This window comes from Gracilinanus agilis, chromosome 2 (assembly GCF_016433145.1).
Source record: "Gracilinanus agilis isolate LMUSP501 chromosome 2, AgileGrace, whole genome shotgun sequence".
Classification (NCBI taxonomy): Eukaryota; Metazoa; Chordata; class Mammalia; order Didelphimorphia; family Didelphidae; genus Gracilinanus; species Gracilinanus agilis.
Genome location: NC_058131.1, coordinates 155866387 through 155889974, shown reverse-complemented (window position 1 = coordinate 155889974; position 23588 = coordinate 155866387). Strand labels below are relative to the sequence as shown.

Genomic DNA, 23588 nt, shown 5'->3' with positions numbered 1-23588 from the left:
CTGAATTCTAGCCAAAGAAATTTAGAGAATTGTTTTCTAAGAATTCCCCAATAAATACCAATTTTCAGAGCTTTATGTATAAATCCAGGAAGAATCAAGAAGAAAAAAAAAGTTGATCATTAAATAAAAAATTATGATAAAGAAATTAAGTATTTTACCTATAAGTATCCAAATGTAAAACACCATCAATTGTTTTCAGAATAATAATTATTAAATTAAATAGTTATGAAATTAAAGGCACTTGTAAACTTTTTTTCAATGGTCTGCCTGAATTCTGTTTTCAAACCACCCTCAAATTAGCCATCTCTTTAGGCACTAGAAAGTTGGAGATTCTTGAGCATGAGATACTAAGATATAAGTATAAAGTCTTGGATTCAAAAAACTAATTGCATGAGTTTGAGAGGGTAGGTAGCTCTGGCTACAGAGCAATTTGTTTAGGGGTTTTAAAGGACTACAAGTTTCACAGGAATAAAAAAATGTGACATGACAGCTAACAAAGCAAATTTAATCTTAGGCTGTCTTAATAAAAGCAGCATAGGAGCTGGCGGGAGTTGATAGTTCTTCTGAGGCAGCTAAGCAGTGCCTCAGTGGATAACTTGCTGGGTCAGGAATCAGAAAGACCAGAATTTAAATCTGGCTCCAGATTTACTAGTTGTGTAACCCTGGTAAAGTCACTTAATCTCTAGACAGAGGTTAGTTTCCTCAATTGTAAAATGGTCATAATAATAGCATCCACCTCCCAGGTGGTGATCAAATGAGATACTATTTGTAAAGGGCACAGAACAGAGCTTGGCACAAAGTAGCTGCTTCATAAATGCTTGTTTCACCTGGGTGCCACAGCTTAGAGCAGCACAGCAGCACTGGAGGCAATGTCATCTGAGGATTATATGAAGGAACTAGGGATGCTTAGCTTGGAGAGCAGAAGACTTAGGAGTACATGATCGCTGTATGGAAGTGTTTGCAGCATGTACTCCCCTTCCTAAGTCTTCTAGAGGGATTAGTCTTGTTCTGTTGGGCCCCTGAAAGTAGAACCAGTAGCAATGGGTGGCAGTGGTGGAGGAACGGGTTTTGGTTGAGTATAAGGAAAAAATTTTTAGCAAATAGTTCTGTCCAAAAGTGGAATGAGGTAGTGGTTTTCCCATTACTGGCTGTATTCAAGATGACTGGCAACTTTTTGTGTTGTGGAAGGGATTCTTACTGAGGTACAGGTTGGACTCAATGAGGTTTAAGGCCCTTTCCAACTCAGAGAATCTGTGATTCTTTGAAAAAAAGTTAGTAAATGTATTTGAAGATCAAAGAGAAGATCAAAGCATGAAAAAAAAAGAAAAAAAGGTCGGGAAGTTAGGTAAGGTGGAGTAAGTTGATTTGGAAATTGGAAGCCCAAATTCATTATTTAAAATTAGGAGTAGCACATAATAGAGTCCAAATATATGGGATAGGAAATTGGAAGAGGGGAATTATGTGTTTAGGTGGCAGGCATGAAAAAGAAATATTTGGAATATTCAGACTAGACTTGGAGAGGTGAGAGTCCAGGAGAAGGGAATGAGGTCGGCAGGAGAGAGCATGTGTAAGTAGGAATGCCTGTGAAGGAGGGCTTCTTGTTACAATGCTCTCTCCTTTCATGAAGAGTTTGGCTTCTTGAGGGCAGGAGGATGATGAAAACATGTCTACTGCAAGCATTTTTCTTTCTATGGTACATATTCAGGGTTTCTTCTTAAATCAGGAACAATGATAATTTTAAAAGTAATTTTTCATTCCAGGTGTCAGGGCTTTGGGTGACAGTTAACAGAAAATTTTGCCTGTGTTTTCTAGAACAACAGAAGGGAGCTGTTTGCTTGCATCTACTTGATATTCTGATGGTGAATGAGGCACACATCTACCACAACAATCTTTTGTTCTCACTGGCAATTCAATAACTTGGGTTTGAATTTATATAAATCCAGTTGAAAGGCCTCTCCACCCCCTGTACTTTTAAAAATAAAATTCTTTTATATTGAGATAGTTTCCATTTGAAATTAAAACTTATTTCTTCTAACTTTAGGGGTCAGTGATATAAATTTAATGTTGTTCAGTTTTGTTTAAGTTGATTCTGACTCTTCATGTCCCCATTTGGGGTTTTCTTGGCAAAGATACTGGAGTGGTGAAGTGAAGAGTGGTGGAGAGGGGAACAAATGAGAAGAAAATTTGGTGTTATATCCAAAAAAACTGAATTATGCCAAGACCATTTATTGATGAAATAAATAGGGGGAAAAGGACAAAATTTGTTTTCCCATTTCTCTTAATATTATCTCCTTTTTTTTAACCTCTAGTTTTATATGTATTTATACATGTATATATAAATCTCAACATTTCATCCTATACAGTTTGTCCCTGTTCCCTCTAAGTATACTTCTAGCTACCCTGTTGATAATAATTTTTAAGAGTTACCAATATCTTTTCTTATAGGGATATAAGTCAATTGAACTTATTGGGTCCCTTAAAGAAAAGGTGTTTTTTTTTTTTTTTTTTTTTTTTTTTTTTTCTCGTTCTCTTAATTACCTTACGGTGATTCTCTTGAGTTCTGTGTTTGGTCAGCAAACTCTCTGTTTAAGTCCGTTTTTTTCTTTATGAATGCTTGGAAGTCTTTAATTTTGTTGAATGACCATACTTTCCCCTGCAAGAATATAGTCAATTTTGCTGGATATTTAATTCTTGGTTGTAGACCCAGCTCTCTTGCTTTCTGGAATATTATATTCCATGCCTTCTGGTCCTTCAGTGTAGATGCAGCCAGATCCTGTGTTATCCTAACTGTGGTTCCCTGGTATTTGAATGATTTCTTCTTCGCAGCTTGTAATATTTTTTCCTTGGTCTGGTAGTTTTTGAATTTGGCTATAATATTCCTGAAAGTTGTCAGTTGTGGATTAAATGTAGGAGGTGATCTGTGGATTCTTTCAATTTCCACTTTTCCCCCTTGTTCGAGAATGTCAGGATAGTTTTCTTGTGTAATTTCCTGTAGGATGATGTCCAGGCTTATTCTTTTATCATGATGTTCCAGTAGACCAATCATTCTTACATTGTCTCTTTGAGATCTGTTTTCCAGATCTGTGGTTGTGTCAATGAGGTGTTTCATATTTTCCTCAAATTTTTCATTTTTTAAATTTTGTTTTATATATTCTTGCTGCCTTGTGAAGTCATTTGCTTCTAGTTTTTGAATTCTAATTTTTAAAGACTGAATTTCATCCCTGGCTTTTTGATTATCCTCCTTCTGGTCTGATTTTCTTTGTAGATCATCTTTCACCTTCTTTGCTTTGTTGTTTTAGCTGGTCAATTTGGGCTTTTAAGACATTATTTTCTTGTTTTAGATCATATATTTTCTTTTCCTAATTGTCTTCAGCCTCTGTTGATTGTTTTCTGAGTTCTTGAGTTTTTTGAATTTTGAGTGCTTGAGTTAATTGAATTTTAAGTTCTTCCAAAGCCTGTGTCCATTTCACTGAAGTTTCTGTGTTTTTTCTTGGTGTTCCTTTATCTTCTTCTGATCCATTTGCTCTTTGTTCAATTTCTGGATAGAAGCTGTCGATTGTAGTTTCTTTTTTCTTTTTCTGTTGTTTACTCATATTTTTCCTTCCTTCTCCTCTGTAATTGGCTGTAATCTTGGTCCTCTGATCATTTTTTTTTTTTAATCTGTGCATTTGGGCTATTCAGCCCTGGGAGGGCTTCTTCTCTGGGTTTTTTTTTTTTAAATTTTTTAGAAAAATTTGCCATGGTTACATGATTCATGCTCTTACTTTCTTCTTCACCCTCCCTTCACACACCCCCACCCCCCCATAGCTGACGCATTTCCACTGGTTTTAACATGTGTCATCTATCAAGACCCATTTCCATATTATTGATAGTTGCATTGGTGTAGTCGTTTTGAGTCTGCATCCCCAATCATGTCTGCATTAACCCATGTATTCAAGCAGTTGTTTTTCTTCTGTGTTTCCACTCCTGTAGTTCTTCCTCTGAATGTGGGTAGCGTTCTTTTCCATAAGTCCCTCAGAATTGTCCTGTGTCATTGCATTGCTGCCAGTACAGAAGTCTGTTACATTCAATTTACCACAGTGTATCAGTCTCTGTGTACAAATGTTCTTCTGGCTCTGCTCCTTTCACGTTGCATTACTTCCTGAAGGTCTTTCCAGTTCACATGGAATTCCTTCAGTTTATCATTCCTTTGAGCACAATAGTATTCCATCACAAGCATATACCACAATTTGTTCAGCCATTCTTCTCTGTTTTGTTGATTAATTAAGTTAGTGGGATCTGAGGCCAGATTTTCCCCAGCTGGTGGTAAAAGCTAAAGAAGTGAATTAGGCTACTTTCATTGTAGTCTGTGGGGGAGGGGTGTTGGAGCTTCCCTGCCCTCTGAAGACTTCTTATCTGCTGTGCTGATAGGATTAAGCCAGGTGAAGTGGGGGAGGGGGTGCAGCGCAAGATGGAGTGTATGTTCACCCTCTCTGGTTTTCTCCCCCAGAAGCCTCCCTGCTATCCATGATCAGAGCCTTGAGTTTGGCACATCTGTGCCAGCAAGGTACTCCCTTGGACTAATGCCCCAGCCCACCCAGAGATTCCAAGATCCGCTGGAGTCTCAGCACATTAGGTGGAGGAGGGAATCTAGGATCTTCCTCCTTTCTTTTCCTGCCCTCCAGACAGTTCCAAGAATTCAGACCCCCCCCCCCCCCACACACACACCTTTTAAGTTGGGTTCAGCTGGAGGGTCCCCCAGCTCTATTCTGTTGTCAGATTTGGTTTTGGTTTTCTCTTCCCTTGGAGCCCTTTGTCCTTGATTGGTGGTGAAGGGCTTTACGGAGATCTGGAGCCTTGCTGCTTCTACACTGCCATCTTCCCAGCTTGGTGCTTTTTCCATGAAGGCAGACTTGGAAAGGTGGGGGAGGATTAGGTTATGAAGGGCTTTGAACAAAAAAAGATTTTATATTCAATAAGGTGATAGGGAACTCTGGAATTTATTGAGGTGTGGGTGGGGTGATCACATTGCCAGAACAACACTGCAGGGCAATGATGGTGAACCTTTTAGACACCGAATGCCCAAACATGCTATGTGTGAGCTAATCCCTTACCCCAGACAGGGGAGGGAGGAAGTGCTCATTGAGCTGCTGGGCAGAGGGGTGGGTCATGTTAGAAATGTCTAAGGGTACACATGAATAGAGGGAGGGGAGCAAACCCCACCCCCCATGCATGCCATAGGTTTGCCAACGTGGCAGTAGGAGAAACTTTGGTGGCTAAATGGAGGTTGGATTGGAGTGGTCTGAGGGACTAACTGGAATTTTTTTTTTTTAAAACTAAGTTCCTAGATCTCAGGTTAAAGTCTCTTGATCTAGATGTACCACATTTATCCTTTTATTTTCTTTTTTTATCTTTTTCCTTGGTCTTTATCCATCTTCTTAAACCCTTTGAGTTGAGTGTTCCTTGGTGTTCAACCTTTGATTCACTTCTCTTTATTTACATCCTTTAACTTGGTATTCTCATTCATTCCTGTAGTTTTTGCTACCTTTTCTGTGGAGATAATTAGTTGGTCTATATCTCCAATCCTACCCTTGCAACATCTTTTCATTCTTCACTTCTTTATTCTTCCAGAATAATCTTAAATAGTATTTTTGTACCTAATTAATATTATATCTTGTATTATCATCATCTGTACATGTCCTGTCCTTCTAGACTACATTTCAAAAGGGTGTGTGAACTCACATATTAGTATATATATTTGTTGAGGGAATGAGATCATGAGAGATACTCTGTGATGCCCCAAAACTAGATCTGATAATCAGTGATTAGATTGTGCTGCTGAATTTTCATAAACTACGTTAGTGAGAGAAATATTGCAAAGAAATTTCTAGGACTTCTTAAATAGAAATCAGCTACCCCTCTTATAAGAAAACCAGTCACAGTCTTCTGAATGGATAGATCAAGAGAGGCTCAGCTCTACCTCACCTACCCAGCAAATTTAAAGATAAAACAAAACTACTCCTATCACTTTGCCTAAAGTTGTTTGCTTTTAGTCTTTTTTTTTTCAAAAAGGTATCCATAAGGAAATAGAACACAAGACTGGTAAATTGTAATTATTATGAAGAGATTAGAAGCATTAGTTATGTTTAGGGATTGTTTGAATGCCAGGGAGGGTTCCAGAGCTCATTTTCAAGAGCATGTCTAGTATGTAAATCAAGGAAAACCAGTGTTCCTAGATTTTAGATCTGGTTTCAAAGCTATAATTTCCTGTTTCTCTTTCTTTTTAAAATCCCTATCTTTTGTCTTAGTATCAGTTCTAAGACTGAAGTGTGGCAAAGGCTAGGCAAACAGGATTAAGTGACTTGACCAGGATCACACAACTAGGAAGTGTCTGAGCTGATATTTACTGTTTTTCTGAAGCTAAGAAAGCTGAATGCAAATTTGATAATCCAAAGTAAGTTTCCTTGCAATAAAAATGACTATTCTCCTCTTTAATACATAAGTTATGCAGGGTGTTCTAAAAAGTCTTAGTACTAAAGTCTAAGCTTAAAACTTCACTAAAACTTTTTGAACACCCTGTATGTAGGGAGTAGTCCAGGCCCAGCCCAAATTTTATTATGATGTCATTGGGGAGAAAGCAGTAACTGATGTGTACATAGCAGTAAGTCTTGTTTAAGATGATTATTCAGTGTTAAATGATGACTCATTTGCTGGTTGGCTAGGCAAAATTATCAGCTGTTAATGTTTTCATCTTTAACCCAAGGAATTAGCTCTAGCAAAGGAACTCATTTGTTTAGTAAATGCTATGGGATCTAGTCTTATTAATAATAATAATTTTTTAATTAAATGATAGCACCCAGATGTGATATAGTGCTTAAGTCTTGTAGATTAACTTTTACATACATTATCTCCTTTGATCCTCACAACTTTGCTGGTCCTCAGGTAGGCACTAAAGGTATTATTACCCCCATTTTATAAGTGAAGAAACTAGGGCTTAAAAGATTAAATTACTTCCCTATCCATGGTCAGACAGCTAGTAAGTATTGGAAGTGTAATTCAAACTGGGTCAGAGGTTTATCTGGATTCAAAGTCCAGCACTCTTTTTGGAATCAGTGGTTCTGGCCAATTCACTCTCATACTTTGAACTAAAAACATTATCTTCTCTCATCGATTTTAAAATAGCACCCCATTTTTTTTTAGTATTTAATGGATCCTTTATATACATTTAAATAAGTTTCAACCCATTTTTTTAAATACCTAACTGTTGCGAACCTATATGCCTACTGTTTTTTGATGGGTTACTATATTTATAAGGGAAATAAGTGTATATTAATTAGAATCTGAATCATTTAAATTTTAATGATATCTGGTTTGGGTTTTTAAAAAATGTGTATGTTGTTTTTTTCCATTTTACAATTCTTCACTTCCCAACTTTAAATTTGACAGTCTCCATTGGTTCACTACTTGTATTTTCTGGGTAGTGAAATAGTGTTTTGTTTTGGTTTTTTTGGTTGTTTTTGTCAGTAGACACTGTCCTATTTGGCATTTTGTTAGTAACATAATTTCATTCATACAGCTAATAAAATATTTCATAGTACTAGTTTTGAGACTTAAGAATCTTATAATTGGAAGGGCCCTTAGATGCCATCTGGTTTAATACATATCTGTAGCATCTCTGGACATTTAGCTTTACAATTTGACAGGTAGCCTTTGCTGGAAGATGTTTAGTGAACCCACTACCTCCTGTGGCCACCCATTATACTTTTGGATAGCTTTAATTGCTATTGAGACCTAATCTGCCTTCCTGCGATTTCCACCTATTGTTCTTAGTTCTGCTTTCTGGGACCTAGCAGAACAAATCTAATCCTTTTTCCATGTGACAGCCCTTCAGCTTAAAGAAATCATGTCCTCTTCACCCCCAGCCTTTCTTTTTCTAGACTAAACTTTTTAGTCTATTATGGTTTCCAGTCTATTTGCTCCCATTGCTTACCATTGATCTGCTTCAGCTTGTCAGTGCCCTTCTCTAATTGGCCACCAAGTATTCATTAAGTACCCACTATGTGCCAGGAACTCTTGTTAGACTGTCATTTTTGTCTATGTATTTCTCTTTCCTCAAGGAACTTATATTCTCTTGGGGGAGACATGTATATAAACACATTATTTCTGAAAATGCATTGCCTAGAACAGAGCAAAGTAGTCTAGGTTTATTCATAGGTTTAAAGCTGGAAGAACCTTAGATGATATTTTAGAATGATTTTCTTCACTTTACAGATGAGACAAGTGTGGGTTAGATAGAAATTAATTCAAACTATTCATTGGAGGGCCAAATCCTGAAGCTTAAATAGTTTGGCTACGTTATGAGAAGACAGGACTCACTAGAAAAGACATTGATATTGGGCAAGACTGAAGGTTAAAAGAGAAAGGGACAGGGGGGCAGCTGGGTAGCTCAGTGGATTGAGAGCCAGGCCTAGAGATGGGAGGTCCTAGGTTCAAATCTGACCTCAGATACTTCCCAGCTGTGTGACCCTGGGCAAGTCACTTGACCCCATTGCCTACCCTTACCACTCTTCTGGTATAGTATTGACTCCAAGGCAGAAGGTAAGGGTTAAAAAAAAAAAAAAAAAAAAGAGAAGGGGGCAGCAGAGGAGGAGATGGATAGAGAGAGTATCTGGAAATAATGAACATGAACTTGGACAGAAGGGTTTGGTATGCTGTGGGTGATAGGGTCATGAAGAATTGGATGACTGAACAACAAGGGTTATTATATATATATATATATATAAAATAGGTTAGCTGATAGGGCAGTGGTTAGCAGCAGATAGCAGGGTTTGAACCCAGGTTCTCTGATGCCAAATCCATCTATCTTTTGGAGTGAAATGTATCTTAGGAGTGAGAACAAATTTTTGAATCCCAGCTCCACCACTTACTACTGGTCTGAGTTGGGCCAAATAACTTAAGCTCTCTTGGCCTTAGTTTCCTTCTCTGTAAAAGAAGGTGATTGGATTAGGTGTACCCTAAGGTATCTTCAGGTTCAAAATCCGTGATTTCATCCTGTTGCTTTTTGTTTGGGCATGCATCACAGGTATCATATATATTCTAGCCATAATTCACAAGTCGTAGATAGGAAACTTTATGGTGCCTTTTTTAAAAAACATGACTAAAAAAGAAGGATTAGTAGTTTTGTTTGACTCCCTGACCTGAGCTAGTATAGTATTATCTAGCAATGATACTAATCCAAAAAATTTTTTTTGATTCTGCCAAGCCCTCGGGTGCACTCTCTTCACTCATTCGGTTAGTTTTCAATTTCTAACAGGCTCTGTTCCAAAAGCACATTTGTGAGTTGGTTGAGTCATATATTCCCAAAGAAACAATGTTATAAATGGTAGTTAGCTTCCCAAATCAGTCCACAGAAGTCTACTTAAGCCATAATGTAGCTGACTATTTTGTACTTTTTTCTCTTCTTGTTTTTATGGGGAAACATGTAAACTTGTAGAAGCTAAGAACACATCACCCTCAGTCAGTCCTTCTGACTTTTCCCTAGGGTACCCTTGTGAGAGGGAAACTGTTCTTGTCCATATCACTCTAGCAATTCTTAATGCCATTCTAATTCCCAGCTGCTCAATTCTTGAGAGATTATTCCCTGCCCTTTTCTACTCTCCTCTGATTTAAGAAAATAAAAAATTTACTCTTTTGCTAGGCTATTTCTCACTGACATTTTATACAATAATGTTTTCTGAAAGGAATTCTAGTTCAGCCCTTCACCCATCGCCCATCATTTGAACTGAGGATGGGAATGTTCTTTCCTTTCCTCTCCGCCTTTACTTGCTGCCTTAGGAACAACTCTTGTGGACTAGGGCTAGGTAAACAGGATTAAGTGACTTGCCTAGGGTCATACAGGTAGGAGGTGTCTGAGGCCACATTTGAACTCAAGTCCTCCTGACTCCAAACCTGGCATTCTCTCTACTGTGCTATTTAGCTGCCCTCTGGGAGTTTTCTTATGATTGAGTAGAGGTGGCAAGAGGGGGCACCTACCTAGTGACTTTTTGTATGTAAGGAATGTTTTAAAATTGAGTATCAATGTTTAAGGACTGATTTTATTGAATAATTTTGAATTTTATTAAATAAATTATTGGGTAATTACTTAAATGATGAAATTATTTTTATGAGGGTTCAATCTAACAAGCATTTATTATATGCTTACTATGATCTGGCTACTGTGGTAGGAGTTGGAGATTCAATGACAAAAATAAGTCTGCCCTCAAGGACATTAAATGGGAGGGGGAAGGGAAACAGTATATATACGGATCAATACAAAATATATACAAAATAATTTCTGGGTGATGGGTACTAATAATTGGGAGAAATCAAGAAAGACTTGTTCAAGATGGTATATGAGTTGAGTCTCAAAGTGAGTGAGAAGCTCCAAGCGGTGAAGGTGAGGAGGGCATTAGGAACAGAGTGGTGAATGAGTATGGAGGTAGAAAGGATGTTTTATACGAGGAGTAGCAAATAAGTAGAATCTATAGTGCATTAGGAGAGTATTGTGTAATTAGCCTGGAATGATAAATGGGACATATTCTGAAGGGCTTGACTTATTTCAGATATGTGCTTAGTAATATTTGTTTGGTAACATGTGGAAATTGGATCAGGAAGCATAGAGGTGGATGCTGGGAGACTAAGTAATCTATTTTAGTAGTCTGAGAAAGCAACTACAAGTGAGGGGTTGAACTAGTGTTTATTTCAAGAAACCATTATTGCATAAATATGACTTAGAATACAGGGTTTAGTTTACAATTATTTGATTTATTAAAAACCTTTAATGAGTGAATCTTTTTACATAAATCAGGTACATACTGCTTCATTTCACATACAGTCTCCTCTGCTCAGATTCAACCTTTTTAGGCAACTGAGTCCTGGATGTTCAGCATGTGGTTTGAATCCCAATGAGTAATCTACAAAGTCACTAATATAATTATTGGCTCTAGATTATATACAGGTATTATTGCCTTTCTGGATTACTTGTGATTCATTCTTTCATTTATCTTCAGTCTTTCTCTGTCTATTGCCTTCTCCCTTACTACCTACAAACATGCCTATGGCTTTCCCTTCCTCAAAAAAATCTTCACCTGATCCTTCTATTCCTTTTAAATGTCATCCTAGATCTCTTCTGCCCTTTGTGGCTATACTTCTTGGGAAGGTCATTTATAATAGATGTTTCCACTTTCTTTCCTACTCTCTTTGTAACTCGTTACAATTAAACTTCTCACTTCTTTATTCCACCAAAATTACCCTCTTCAAAGTTTTTTGTTGTTCAGTTGTTTCAGTTGTTCCTGACCCTTCATGACCCCATTTGGGACTTTCTTGGCAAAGATCCTGGAGTGGTTTGGAAGATCTGAAATATGACATTTCAGAGAGCAAAGAAGCTAGGACTTCAATTAAGAACCATTTACCCAGCAAAACAGCATAATCATTCAGGGGAAAAAAAATAGGTATTCAATGAAATAGAAGATTTTCGAACATTCCTGATGTAAAGGCCAGAGCTTATTGGAAAATTTGACTCGCAAATACAAGGCTCAAGAGAAGCATAAAAAGGTTAACAGAAAAGAGAAATCAAAAGCAATTCAGTAAGGTTAAACTATGTACATCACTATGTACATTCCTACATGGGAAAATAATTTTTGTATCTACAAAGAACTTTATCATTATTAGGGCAGTTGGAAGGAGCACACATAGATGGAGAGGGCAAGGGTTTGAGTTGAATATGATGGGATGATATAAAAATTAAATTAAATTAAATTAAGGCTTGAGAAAGAGGAATGCATTGGGAAGAGGGGGAAAGGAAAACTAGAATTTTGTAAATTATCTCACATAAAAGAGGCTTGAAAGAGCTTTTACAGTGGAGGAGAAGATGGAAGAGGTGAGGAGGAGGGCATGTGAGCCTTAAACTCATGGAAATTGGCTCAATAATGGAAGAACATATACACTCAGTTAGGTAAAGAATTCTATCTTGCCCTACAGGAAGGTAGGAGGGAAGGAAATAAGAGAATGGGGAGGTGAGGCTTCTAGGAAAGAGTACATATTGGAGGAGGTGGTGGTAGGCTACACAGTAATCATAATGGTGCAAACATTTTTTTCAAGTTTCTCTGATAAAGGCCTCATTTCTTAAATACATAGAGAAATGAGCCAAATATATGAGTACAAGCCATTCCCCAACTGAAAAATGGTCAAAGGATATGAACAGGGAGTTCTCAAAGTAATTAAAGCTCTCTATAGTCATGTAAAAATGCTCTAAATCACTATTAATTAGAGAAATGCAAATTAAAGCAACTCTGACCCCTACCTCACACATATCAGATTGGCTATTATGGCAGAAAAGGAAAATGACAAAACTTAGAGGTATGTGGGAAAATTGAGATCCTAATACACTGTCAGTGGAGTTGTGAAATGATTTCAGTAATTCTGGAGAACAATTTGGACCTATACCTAAAGGGCTATAAAACAGTACATCCCTTTATCCCAGCACTACTATTACTAGGTTTGTATCCCAAAGAGATAAAAAACATAAAGAAGGACCCATATGTACAAAAATATTTAATGTAGCTCTTTTTGTGGGGGCAAAGAATTGGAAAGTGAGGATATATCCATCAATTGGGAAATGACTGAATACCTTATAGTACATGATTGTAATGGAATACTGTTGTGCCATTAAGAAATGACAAGCAGACGGAGCTCAGAAAATCCTGGAAAGACTTACATGAACCAGAGCAGAGTGAAATAAGTAGAACTAGGAGGACATTGAACATAATGACAGGAATACTGTACAATGAACAACCGTGAATAATTTAGCTATTTTCAGCAATACAGTGATCCAAAACTATCCCAAAGGACTCATAAAAAAAAAATCATTTGCTTCCAGAGAAAAAGAACTGATAAAAGTCTGAATCCTGACCAAAGGAAACTTTTTTTCACTTTCTTAATTTTTTTTTTAAATTTGAGTTTCCTTTCACAAAAGGATTACTAGGGGGAAATGTTTTACATGATCACACATATAAAATCTATATAAGATTGCTTACCATCTCAAGGTGGGGGTGTTGAGAGGGTAGGGAAGGAAGGAGAGAGAGAATTCAAGACTTAATATTATTTGTAAAATGTTGGAAACTGTTTTTACATGTGATTGAGGAAAAAATAAAATAAAATTTAGAAATAAAAAAATGAGGTAACTTGGGTTGCAATCAAGAGACTAAAGATTAGAAGGGAGAGTAAGGGCAAAATGCTGAGGTAGAGAGGGCATGGGATCAAAGGTGGGTGTCTAGAGATTGGCTTTGGCAGAGGGAAAGGGATGGCTATACATTAAGTAGCTTACCACAAAAGCCATGCTTTCTGGATGGCATGAATTATGATATATGGGAAATTAATGTGATGTAAAAACAGAAGGCACTGTTAAACAAAAAGGCCCTCACTAACAGGTTACTAAAAAAGAAAGTTATAAAAATTAACCTAAATTGTAATGTCATAGGACTAATGCCCATACAAATGGAAGTTATTGTCTATCAGTCATCTTCAGTATATTGGTTTAAAAATTGGTTTTATTGTCTTTCATTTAAAAATTTTCTTTTCAGTTTCTAGGATTTATTTTTCAATGTGTTGGATTTGTTGTAGAGAATAGATTTTTAAGAGAGTTGTGTAGGAACTTAAAGTTGTTAAAGCTAATTCCTTAAAATAAACATTTTTCCTTTTCCCCCCCCCTACAGAATTTGACTTGCATACCAAATGTGTGGTGGATGTAGATGCAAACAAAGTTATTCTTTATCCTGCAAATACTAATCTTTCCAAAGGAGATGTCAGGTAAGATCAGAAACAAAATAAGAATAATTCCATTTTTATGTTTGTTTTAAGATTGGACATCACTAGTGATGATTTAATTTTGAAAGTTGATATTCCTGAATCCCCCTGAATGTGTGATTTTAGTGTGATTATTTATTTATTTATTGTGATAATGCATAATGTGATATTATGCTAAGCCATGTGGCGGCAGCAAAATTATTAAATGATAGCTAGTGCAGTAGAGAGAGTGCTGGGCCTAGAGTCAGGAAGACTTTTCTTTGTGCGGTCTAATCTTGCCTCAGACACTAGCTATGTGACCCTGGGCAAGTAATTTAACCCTCTTTACCTCAGTTTCCTGATTTGTAAAATGAACTGGAGAAGGAAAGGGCAAACTACTTTAATATCTTTGTTGAGAAAATAGAGCCATGAAGAGGCAGACATCATTGGAAAACAACTGACAGAAAAATCTTGTCCAACTCAGATAGAAATGGGATCTCACAATTACAATTTAATTTGTGTCAGGCTGCACTAAAGTAGACTGTGTTGCTACCACTGCCCTAGAGGAAGCAAATAGTCTTCTTGGAGAGATATGGCCAACATGTGAAACAGTTGAAAGCCAAAATAAGGGAGTATGTTTTAAAATGTCAAATGGAGTAGTATAGTGAGTAAAGTGCAGTAGGAGTTAAGAGAAAGGAGTAAACCATGAAGCTGGAGTAACTGGGAGAGAAACTTCAAGAAAAGGCCAGACTTATGAGAGGGCCTAAAATTTAAAGGGAGAGTGATGTTGAAAATTTTCATGTTATTATTCTCACTTGAAACATACCTACCTCTTTACTTGTCCAGTTTCTACTCATCCTTCAAAACCCAGCTGAAGTCTTACCTCCTTCATGAAGCTTTCTGTGCCTGTTCTCCTTCTTTTGAATTCTTGCAACAACTCAGTCTGTCAAATACAATTTAGCCCTTGTGTGCTCTTAGGTAGTTAGCTTTTATTTGTGTCTTTTGCTTCTAGTAGATTGCAAGCTTATCTAGAGTAGGAACTATTTGCTATATTTCTAACAACAACAATTCCACCCCCGAGAATACAGTTAAATTTGTGTTGATTCTATTTGTGGAGAGAACAGTCAGAATTAGAGGTAGTGAGTGAGGAGATGTGAGGAAAATGCCCAGAAACTGCTGTGTTTGGAAAAACTTAAGATAGACCTGACTAGACTGGTCTGGTTTAGAGATAAGCAAATTTGTGTTAGTAATAGCAAGAGATTAGGTTGTATTGGTAGGTTGGGGCCAAATTGTATAGCACCTTGGAATGTCCTTTAAAGAAATTTAAGCTACCTTTTACAAGGGAGCCACTCAAGATTTTGTAACAAAGGCAAATCCACAATCGGATGAAATATACATAGTGTCGAACAGATCTAACTACAGAATTAATAAATGTGAATTGCTTGATGAGGATGGTGGTGATAATTTTTTTATTTTTTAAATTTATTTTTAAATAATTTAACATTCATGTTTTTATTTTGAGTACCAAATTCTCTTTTTTTGTCTAGCCCCTCTCCCACCCATTGCAAAGGCAAACGATAAAATATATATTGTACATATGAAGTCATATAAAACATTTACTTAGCTATGTTGCCAAAAAAGGTAAAAATAAATTAAAAAGTGAAAAAAAATGCTACAATATACATTCAGTATTTGATGATGATAATTTAAGAAACAAGAGGTCATACACTGAGTCTTATCTAAACTTTGTATCTCCCCCAATGGCTACTTTAATGCTGCAGACACAGTATTAGACTCTTAAATGTTGGTCAAATTGGACTGAAGATTTATCTGTTCTAGATGCAATGTATAAGATGGAAATGTGGAAGGGCTGGTGACCAGTTGGGAAGTCATTATCATAGTTTTGGTAAGGTGATTATTAAGGGCTTGGATTAGGGCAGAATGAATGGAAATGCAGATATTGGCAGAGTGGTTTGCACATAATGAGTATTCTGCGAATCTTGGTTGACTTGATTTGAAATCTAAGAAATTAATGGGAAATATTAAAAGAACTTTGTTACTACCTAGATTATCAAAGATGAATCCTAGGTGTGAGGCCTTGATTGGCCATATAGTCCTTACTTGGAAATAATTATTTTTAAAAACATTAATCATTCTTAAGATAATTTCTTAATTCTTTAATTTTAATCTTAAATCAAATTTTAAATTAATTCTTTTTAAAAATTCAGTTACTGCTGTATTTGATTTGATAGGTGGCCTCATCTAGAGTTAGAGTAGTTGATCTGAAGATGAGATGACTAAAGGAGACATGATTATTGTCTTCAAAGCTGAAATTGTATTATTATCTTGAAAGAGGAACAGATTTTTTCCCCTTATTATTCTAGTTAACCGACATGCTAGCTATTCCAGGTAGTTAGGTGGTACTGTGGATAGAACATTAGGCCTGGAGTTAGGAAGACCTGAGTTCAGTTCCAGGCATAGACACTTACTAGCTGTGTGTCCCAAAGCAAAACACTTAACCCTGCTTGCCTCACTTTCCTCATCTGCAAAGATAAACTGGAGTAGGAAACCACTCTAGTATCTTTGCCAAAAAAAACCCCCAAAACCCCAAAAAGGGAATAAGAAGAGAAAGACATGGCTGATATGTCTAAATAACAATGATATGCCACATGTAACAAGGTGGCAGATTTCAGTTAAACATAAATCTTTGTTTAGGACTAAGCTGTCCAAAAACTAGAATGGTTTCCCTTGTCAGATACTGAGTTCTTCATCACTCTTTAAGTTATCTTTTGTTTTGTGATTGAACTCTGGTGTGTAAATGACAGTTCCTGTACTAGAGCAATGCTGACATACTCAAAGAATTGAATCCTTCTAGGCCACATATTGACTTAGAATATTACCTATGTTGTATTGCATTTATATTTATTTTGTTAAACATTTCCCAGTTACATTTTAATCGAGTTCAGGCTACACTTGAGTCTTTCAGGCTGCCAGCCAGCTTGACCTCATAACCTCCAAGGTTTACTACCAACTTTCAAATTCTGTGACTAAGTGTGAAATGAACCTCTTAAGATTTTCTCATGAATCTTGAAAATGGTTATATTGAAGGTTTTGTCTTAATATAATAGGAACATTTTCATCTTTCTCCTGCCTTATCATTGTTTAATATGATGTCAAGATAGTAAAGTGCACATCATAAATAAGTAAGTGGAAAAGCTTTTATTTAGCCTGTTTGTAGTAAATGGTAATACTCTTCTCAGAAGATGAACATATTACTCTCCCTTTCATTCTCTGCTTTTATTTATTTTTTATGTAAAACCTAGGTTCCATTTAAAAGATAGACTGGTGAATTCAACAATTTAAATAACTAAAAATCCTTTCCTGATTTATAATTTTTTATTTGTATTTTAAAACTCTGCTAAGTTGCACTTGTTATCATAAAAATAATAATATGCCTTTCTTTTGCTGAGCTAGCCTTAGGAAAAATTGTGAATTAGGTGCTTTTGTCAACTTTTTGAGTTTCCTTGACTTCTGTAGAATGAGGGTTTTTGAAGATCCCATAATCCTCTTCCCTTTCCATTCAGTTAGTTATTCTATATTTCTTTTCTATTATCCCCAGCTAAAGTAAACTAATAACTAGTTTGTTGACTTAAAGGGGATTAAGATTTGACCTTCAGGAATATAGAAAGCCCTCAGTTTATGAACTATTTATATTCCAAAAGTTCATTTGTAAGTTTTTTGGACTATATTTTCTCTTAGAAACATTGTTTTAAATGTTAGATACTCAGGCTAACCCACAAAGACCTATTTCATTCATGATGAAACATATTGAAGTACTGAAATTACTATGAATCACTGCCTATTACTTCTTATTTACACTGTATCTATCCTATATAACCATAGGCATTTAAATGTTGTCTTCCATTAGAATGTGAACTCTTTGAGGGAGGACCCCTTTTTTGCTTTTATTTGAATGCCCAGCCTTAGCACAGTGACTGTTGATTTTCTGAGCTACTAGTTCCTGAACCAGTCTAGCTGTAATTTTCCAGTCACTGATCTTGGAGGGAAAGCTCACTAGGTAGCTTCCCCAAGCATTAATATTTAGGAGCAGGTTTTGAATAGGGAATGGGGTAAAGAGGTTGAGTGCTTTAACTTGTTAAGTGGCTTAATCTATAAGGGAGGAGTAGCTTTTATATTTGTATGAGTAAGCCACTACTGTACTGAGATACAAAGGACAATAGCCTGTGTATTTCTTGAACTTTTGAGTACTTTGAGACTCATAGAAATGAATTTAAAGAATCTTTAATTCCATATATTTCAGGGACAAAAAGCTGAGCAGAAAGGTTTAATATAATAGTGGACATAATTTACTTTAAGATTACAATATCTACTTTATACATATCTAAGTAAATGTTACATGATCCTCACAACTTCTCTGAGGTGGCAAGTGTCTAAGTAATCTTGTATCCATTTTAAAAATAGAGAAACCACTTAGAAGAAAAGTGACTTGTCCATGGTCACGCTGCTTCCAAGTGTGAGAGGCAGGTTTTGAATCAAGTTTCTCCATGTACCAGACTCACTCTTCCTATAATACTAACATGACCTTAATTAACCTAGAATTCTGAAATCGACATAATTACTATGCAATGAAGTTCTTATTATTATACTAGGAATATCAGTTGTCTGATCAGGGAAGCTATATTTATGAGCTGGACATTTATATTTATTAGTATTACTTTTTTGATTTGTCTTTTACCTGGTTTTAAAATATTTTATAAATTATGAGTATAAAAAACAATTTAAATGAGATGTTTGCTTTTCAGCATTGAATATGTCCCTGAAATATGTACAGAACAAATATTTACATAATAAATGGTTTGCTATTTTAATTGCAGACATCATCTTATAGAATTTTGGTGAAAACCAATTCATGAGTAATCTATTCACTTCAAGGACCTTCAGGTCTTTGCCAATAGGTAGGGATTTTGTGGTTATTTTTCCATGTTATATATGTGATTTTGTTTTAAAGCCATAACAAAATATTGAAATTTATTTCCTAGCTAATTGTCAAGTCATTGGGAATCTTCACTGCCACTCACTATGCTGTGGTAGAAAGAGCATTAGAGAGGGAATTTGGAGACCAGTGCCACTTAATTCCTCAACCAAGACAAGTTTGAGTGCCTTCTCTTCGAATTTCCTCTATAAAATAAAATGGTGGAATTAAATGGGCTGCCAGTCAGTCAGTAAATATTTATTAAGTGTCTCCTGTGTGCTTCTTAGTGTATTAAGCCCTGGGGATGAAAAAAAGATAGAGACAAAATTTAGTTGCTTTCTTTGAGGAGCTTAACATGGAAACAAATTACAAACTGGTTATATGTAACTGTAGTCCCAAAGCACAGACTGGTATGGAACTCTCTCATTGCTAGAGATGAATTCCCAAACCTTCCTGTAGGGCAGGGTGGAGTTGGCAAAGCCAGAGAACTCGAGTCTCTTCAGTTCTTCTGGGGATGGTCTTTGTGTTGCTTCTGACCCTGCAGCCACTTACAGGCTTCAGTAGGGAAGATGGAAGTTGCCAACCCTACTTCAGATTGCTAAAGGAGAAGACTCTTCTGATTCTTCAGGTAGGGAATACTTTGCATTTTAAAGAGGGAATATGTCTTGTTCTTAAAATGTAAATAAAGTTAAGGTATCTTATCAGCTCCTTGTATCTCTGAAGGGAGCAAAGAAAGGACTCTAGCTTATTCCCTTCCATTTATAGTGAGCTAGGAAACTTTGGTGGCACTGAAAGCTGCCATGAGTAGTTGCTCTGAGTAATTGAATTTTTAGTGTACTAAGTCTTCTAGGGAATACTAGAGTGTGATAAACTCACAAGTGTAGCAGCTGCCTACCACATCTTTCCTTGTGCTAAATATGCTGTAAGCCTCAAATTAAAAAAATGAAAGAAAATCTTGTATAAAAGCACTTCATTTTAGTCACTTTTCCTCTGGTCCTAGCTTCTTGTTTCCATGTTTGAGATTGTAAATATATGTGGCATTTACATGAATACATATAGCATCACTTTCAAACTTTGAGCTACCTTATAATTACTGCCTTTAAGTTTTTTATTTCAAGAAGACTCACTTTTTGGAGGAATTGCTGAATTAGAAAATGTTTAGAGACATATATATATATATATATATATATATATGTATATACATACATATATATATTTTAAACCCTTACCTTCTGTCTTGTAGTCATACTCATCACAATACTTTGTATTGACTCCAAGGCAGAAGAGTAGTAAGGGTAGGCAATAGGGGTCAAGTGACTTGCCCAGGGTCACACGGCTGGGACATGTCTGAGGTCAGATTTTAAACTAGGACCTCCCACCTCTAGGCCTAGTTCTCAATCCACTGAGCTACCCAGTTGTCACTAGAGACCTATATTTTAAGTAACTTGGCTACCAATTTTATGTAGGTTTGAAAAGATTGTGGTTCCTTAATTCTTGTAGGTGGTAATTCCCCCAAATAATGTCTAGGATATCATAGATCAGTAATTTTACTATTTTAGTCAAAAATAGCAAGGGAAGAAAGGAGAAATTTGAAAGTAAATGGAGTCATTGTTATGTTTTCTGATCTAGTTGATTTAATACTTAAATGATTATTGTTTAGGAACTATGGAAGATACAAAACCTCAGTAAATCCAAATCCTTTACTTTATAGGGGATTATAATTTAGTATAGGGGTATTAAACTCATGGACTCACAAAACTGGGCAGCCAGAACTAAGTTAAAATGTAATTGGGAAATGTTGAACAACAACAAAAAGTACAATACACCATAAATAATGTTAATTTGTGGTTTTCTAAATCAGTATGCTGCCTGCAGGGATCCCTTTGTAATTGAGTTTGAGTCTCCTATGTGTCTTTATGGACACTATGGACACAGCACTGAGGATAGACTCAAAGTTACAAAGAAAGGCAAAATAAATTAATTTAAAAAAAACCTGGATACTTACTAAATTTTGCTATGGAAAAGACAGATAACATTAAATGATTGAGAAACATTTAACAAATGTTAACTAATATGTTCGAAACTGTTTTAGATTTTAGAAGTATAAAAATAAGAATGAGATGATCCCTTCTCTTAAGGAACAACAGTAGCAAAGTACTAGCAAAACTAATGGTAAATTTAGGTGACAGCACTGATCCTGTTTGTTCAAGTTAATTTTCACACTTTTAAAAAATCAACATAAATAATACAAGGGTGTAGTTACATTGGAAGATCTCTTACAGGAATTTTATTTTACTTAATTATTTAGGGGCCTTGGTTTTTGTTTTTGTTTTAAATTGACTATTTTTACTTAGTCTATGATTTTGTTTGGGGAAAAATACTTACATTTATGAAAAATATACCTTTCATTGTGACAAGGAAAGGTGCAGTTTTTTTGTGTAGTGATACTGAGTAAGCTCTCAGGGCCAAGAATTCAGTTATATGTATGTATAGATATGTGTAAAACTGAGTTTTTATTGAAGAAATTTTTGTTTTTCACATCAGTCATTTCTGATTTTAGGTGTTAAAATGTTGTACGTGTTTCCAGGGCAGAGCTAACCAGAAAATAACCACATTAGCGGCAAAGATTGACTTTGTACTACATGTTTGACAAATGCTTGTTAGTTTCATTTGATAACTAATAAATAAGCCCCAGTCTGAAAACAAAAGTAAAACAGTGTAGTTCTGCTGTATTGAGGTATACTATATATCACAGAAGCTGTTCTATTTTAGTTTACCTTTTTTTAATCACAAACATATTAAATTACAAAAACATGAAAATGAAGTTATACATTTTACTGAAAAAAATATAATTAAATGTTTGCTAGTTGACCCATTTAAGTTCAGCTTACTATTTAAATGGATCATCTTTTGAATATTTGGAAAGCAAATAATAATCCTGTAATTAAGCACTTGTGCAAAGTTTTCCTACTTCTGGTATTCTTAAATAAGGCACCATTGTACCTTTTGGTAGACTTAGAGCTATGAGAGGCCTTTGAGGCAATCTAGTTCATTTCTCTCATTTGACAGAGAGAGAGGGAAATTGAGGCCAGACGAGGTCAAGTAACCTCTTTTAAGGTTATATAAGTGGTAAGTGATTAAGTCATAGGATTTGAACTTAGCTGCTTTGATCCAAATTCAGAGATTTTTACTGTTGTACCCACACTATGTCCCTTATTGAAGCTTTAGCAACTTTTTTCAAGCAATTCATTAGATAAGGAACTTTTGCACATATGGTCATTTTGCCTCTTTTGAGTTTCCTAACTGATGCCTCACTCTCCTTTTTGGTGCTTAAATACATCCCAACTTTTATGTATAAGTGTAAGTTATATTCTTTCATTTGGTGCCATCATTGTTTGACATGTTGCTGGATGTAGCTCTATTAAACATAAAAATCAGTTATGTTGTTTTCATGGAAATATTATTTCTTTTATTTCATTTTAAATAATTGCTTATCAGATTTGCCAGTGACAAACATTGGAAGGAATTGCAAACTCATTGAATGATAGAATCAGGATATGAGAAGATCTTTATAGCTAAAGAATTGGACATAATCTAAAATGAAATTCAATAAAAATAAATGCAGAATCAAATTGACAAGCACAAGATGGGTCAGAGGGTACGATTAGGCAGCAATTTATCAGAAAAAGACATAACTTCCAGCTATTCTGAAGTGGTACTAGGAGCAACTTAACACTTTGGCCAAGTTACTTAACCCTTTGTTTGCTCCAAGCAACTCTGAAAAACCATAAGTTGCAGAACAGAAGCCAATGTGCATTGTTAGGAGTTTATAATATTTATGAAAGAGATCGAGGTTAATATTTTATGAAAGTATGAAAAAATTCCTTTGTACTTTTGAGTGTTATATAAGGATAAATTAAAAAAAAAAAAGGAAGATGTTGAGTTTGGAAAAGAAAAAACTGGTAGAAGGGATGGTAGGTGTATGTGAATGATGGTTATTTGAAATAAACTTTAGACTTGTTCTGTATGACCCCAAAGAACAGAACTAGGAGCAGTGGAGGAAGACAAAGGAGTTGCAAAGAAGAAAATTTAGGTTATCAGGAAAAACTTAGAAATAATAAGTCATCCCAGAGCGGAGAGGGAGAGGCCATATAACCACAGGATATAATGGAGATTACTTTTTGGTTATGAGTTGAACTCTAAATGCTTCCATCATAAAATTTTGTAATTAATAGTATACAAGAAGTCATTCCAGTTGCTATCCTTCATTAGTCCTTTATGTTCTGGGAGACTATCCAAGTTTTTCCACTAGAGTTTATTCAGGTATATATATATATATATATATATATATATATATATATATATATATATATATTCATTCACCTTAGCTTTGATTTATTTAGATATTCTATTTCCTCTTCTGTTAGTTTAGGCAATTTATGTTTTGGTAAATATTCTTCCATTTTACTTAAATTGTCTAATTTGTTGTCCTGTAATTGGGCAAAATAACTCTTAACAATTGCATTGATTTCATCTTTATTAGTGGTAAATTCATTTTTTGTTTTTGATAATACTGATAGTTTTTCTTCTCTTTAAAAAAAAAGCAAACATATTAACCAATGGTTAGTCTATTTTGTTGCTCCCTCTCACCTCCACAAAACTAACTCTTAGTTTTATTGATTAATTCAGTAGTTTTCTTATAGTCAGTTTTGCTAATTTCATCTTTACTGAAGATTTAGGATTTCCAATTTGGTATTTAATTGGGAATTTTTACTTTGTTCTTTTTCTAGTTTTT

At 35.4% G+C, this 23588-nt stretch overlaps 1 protein-coding gene across 1 annotated transcript in view; it reads left to right on the top strand.

Moving 5' to 3' along the window:
- Positions 1-23588, top strand: part of KIF13B (kinesin family member 13B) — a 280794-nt gene that overhangs the window by 7239 nt on the left and 249967 nt on the right. The window contains 1 exon segment of the mRNA XM_044663470.1: positions 13731-13824. Coding sequence (XP_044519405.1) covers positions 13731-13824 — 94 coding nt within the window.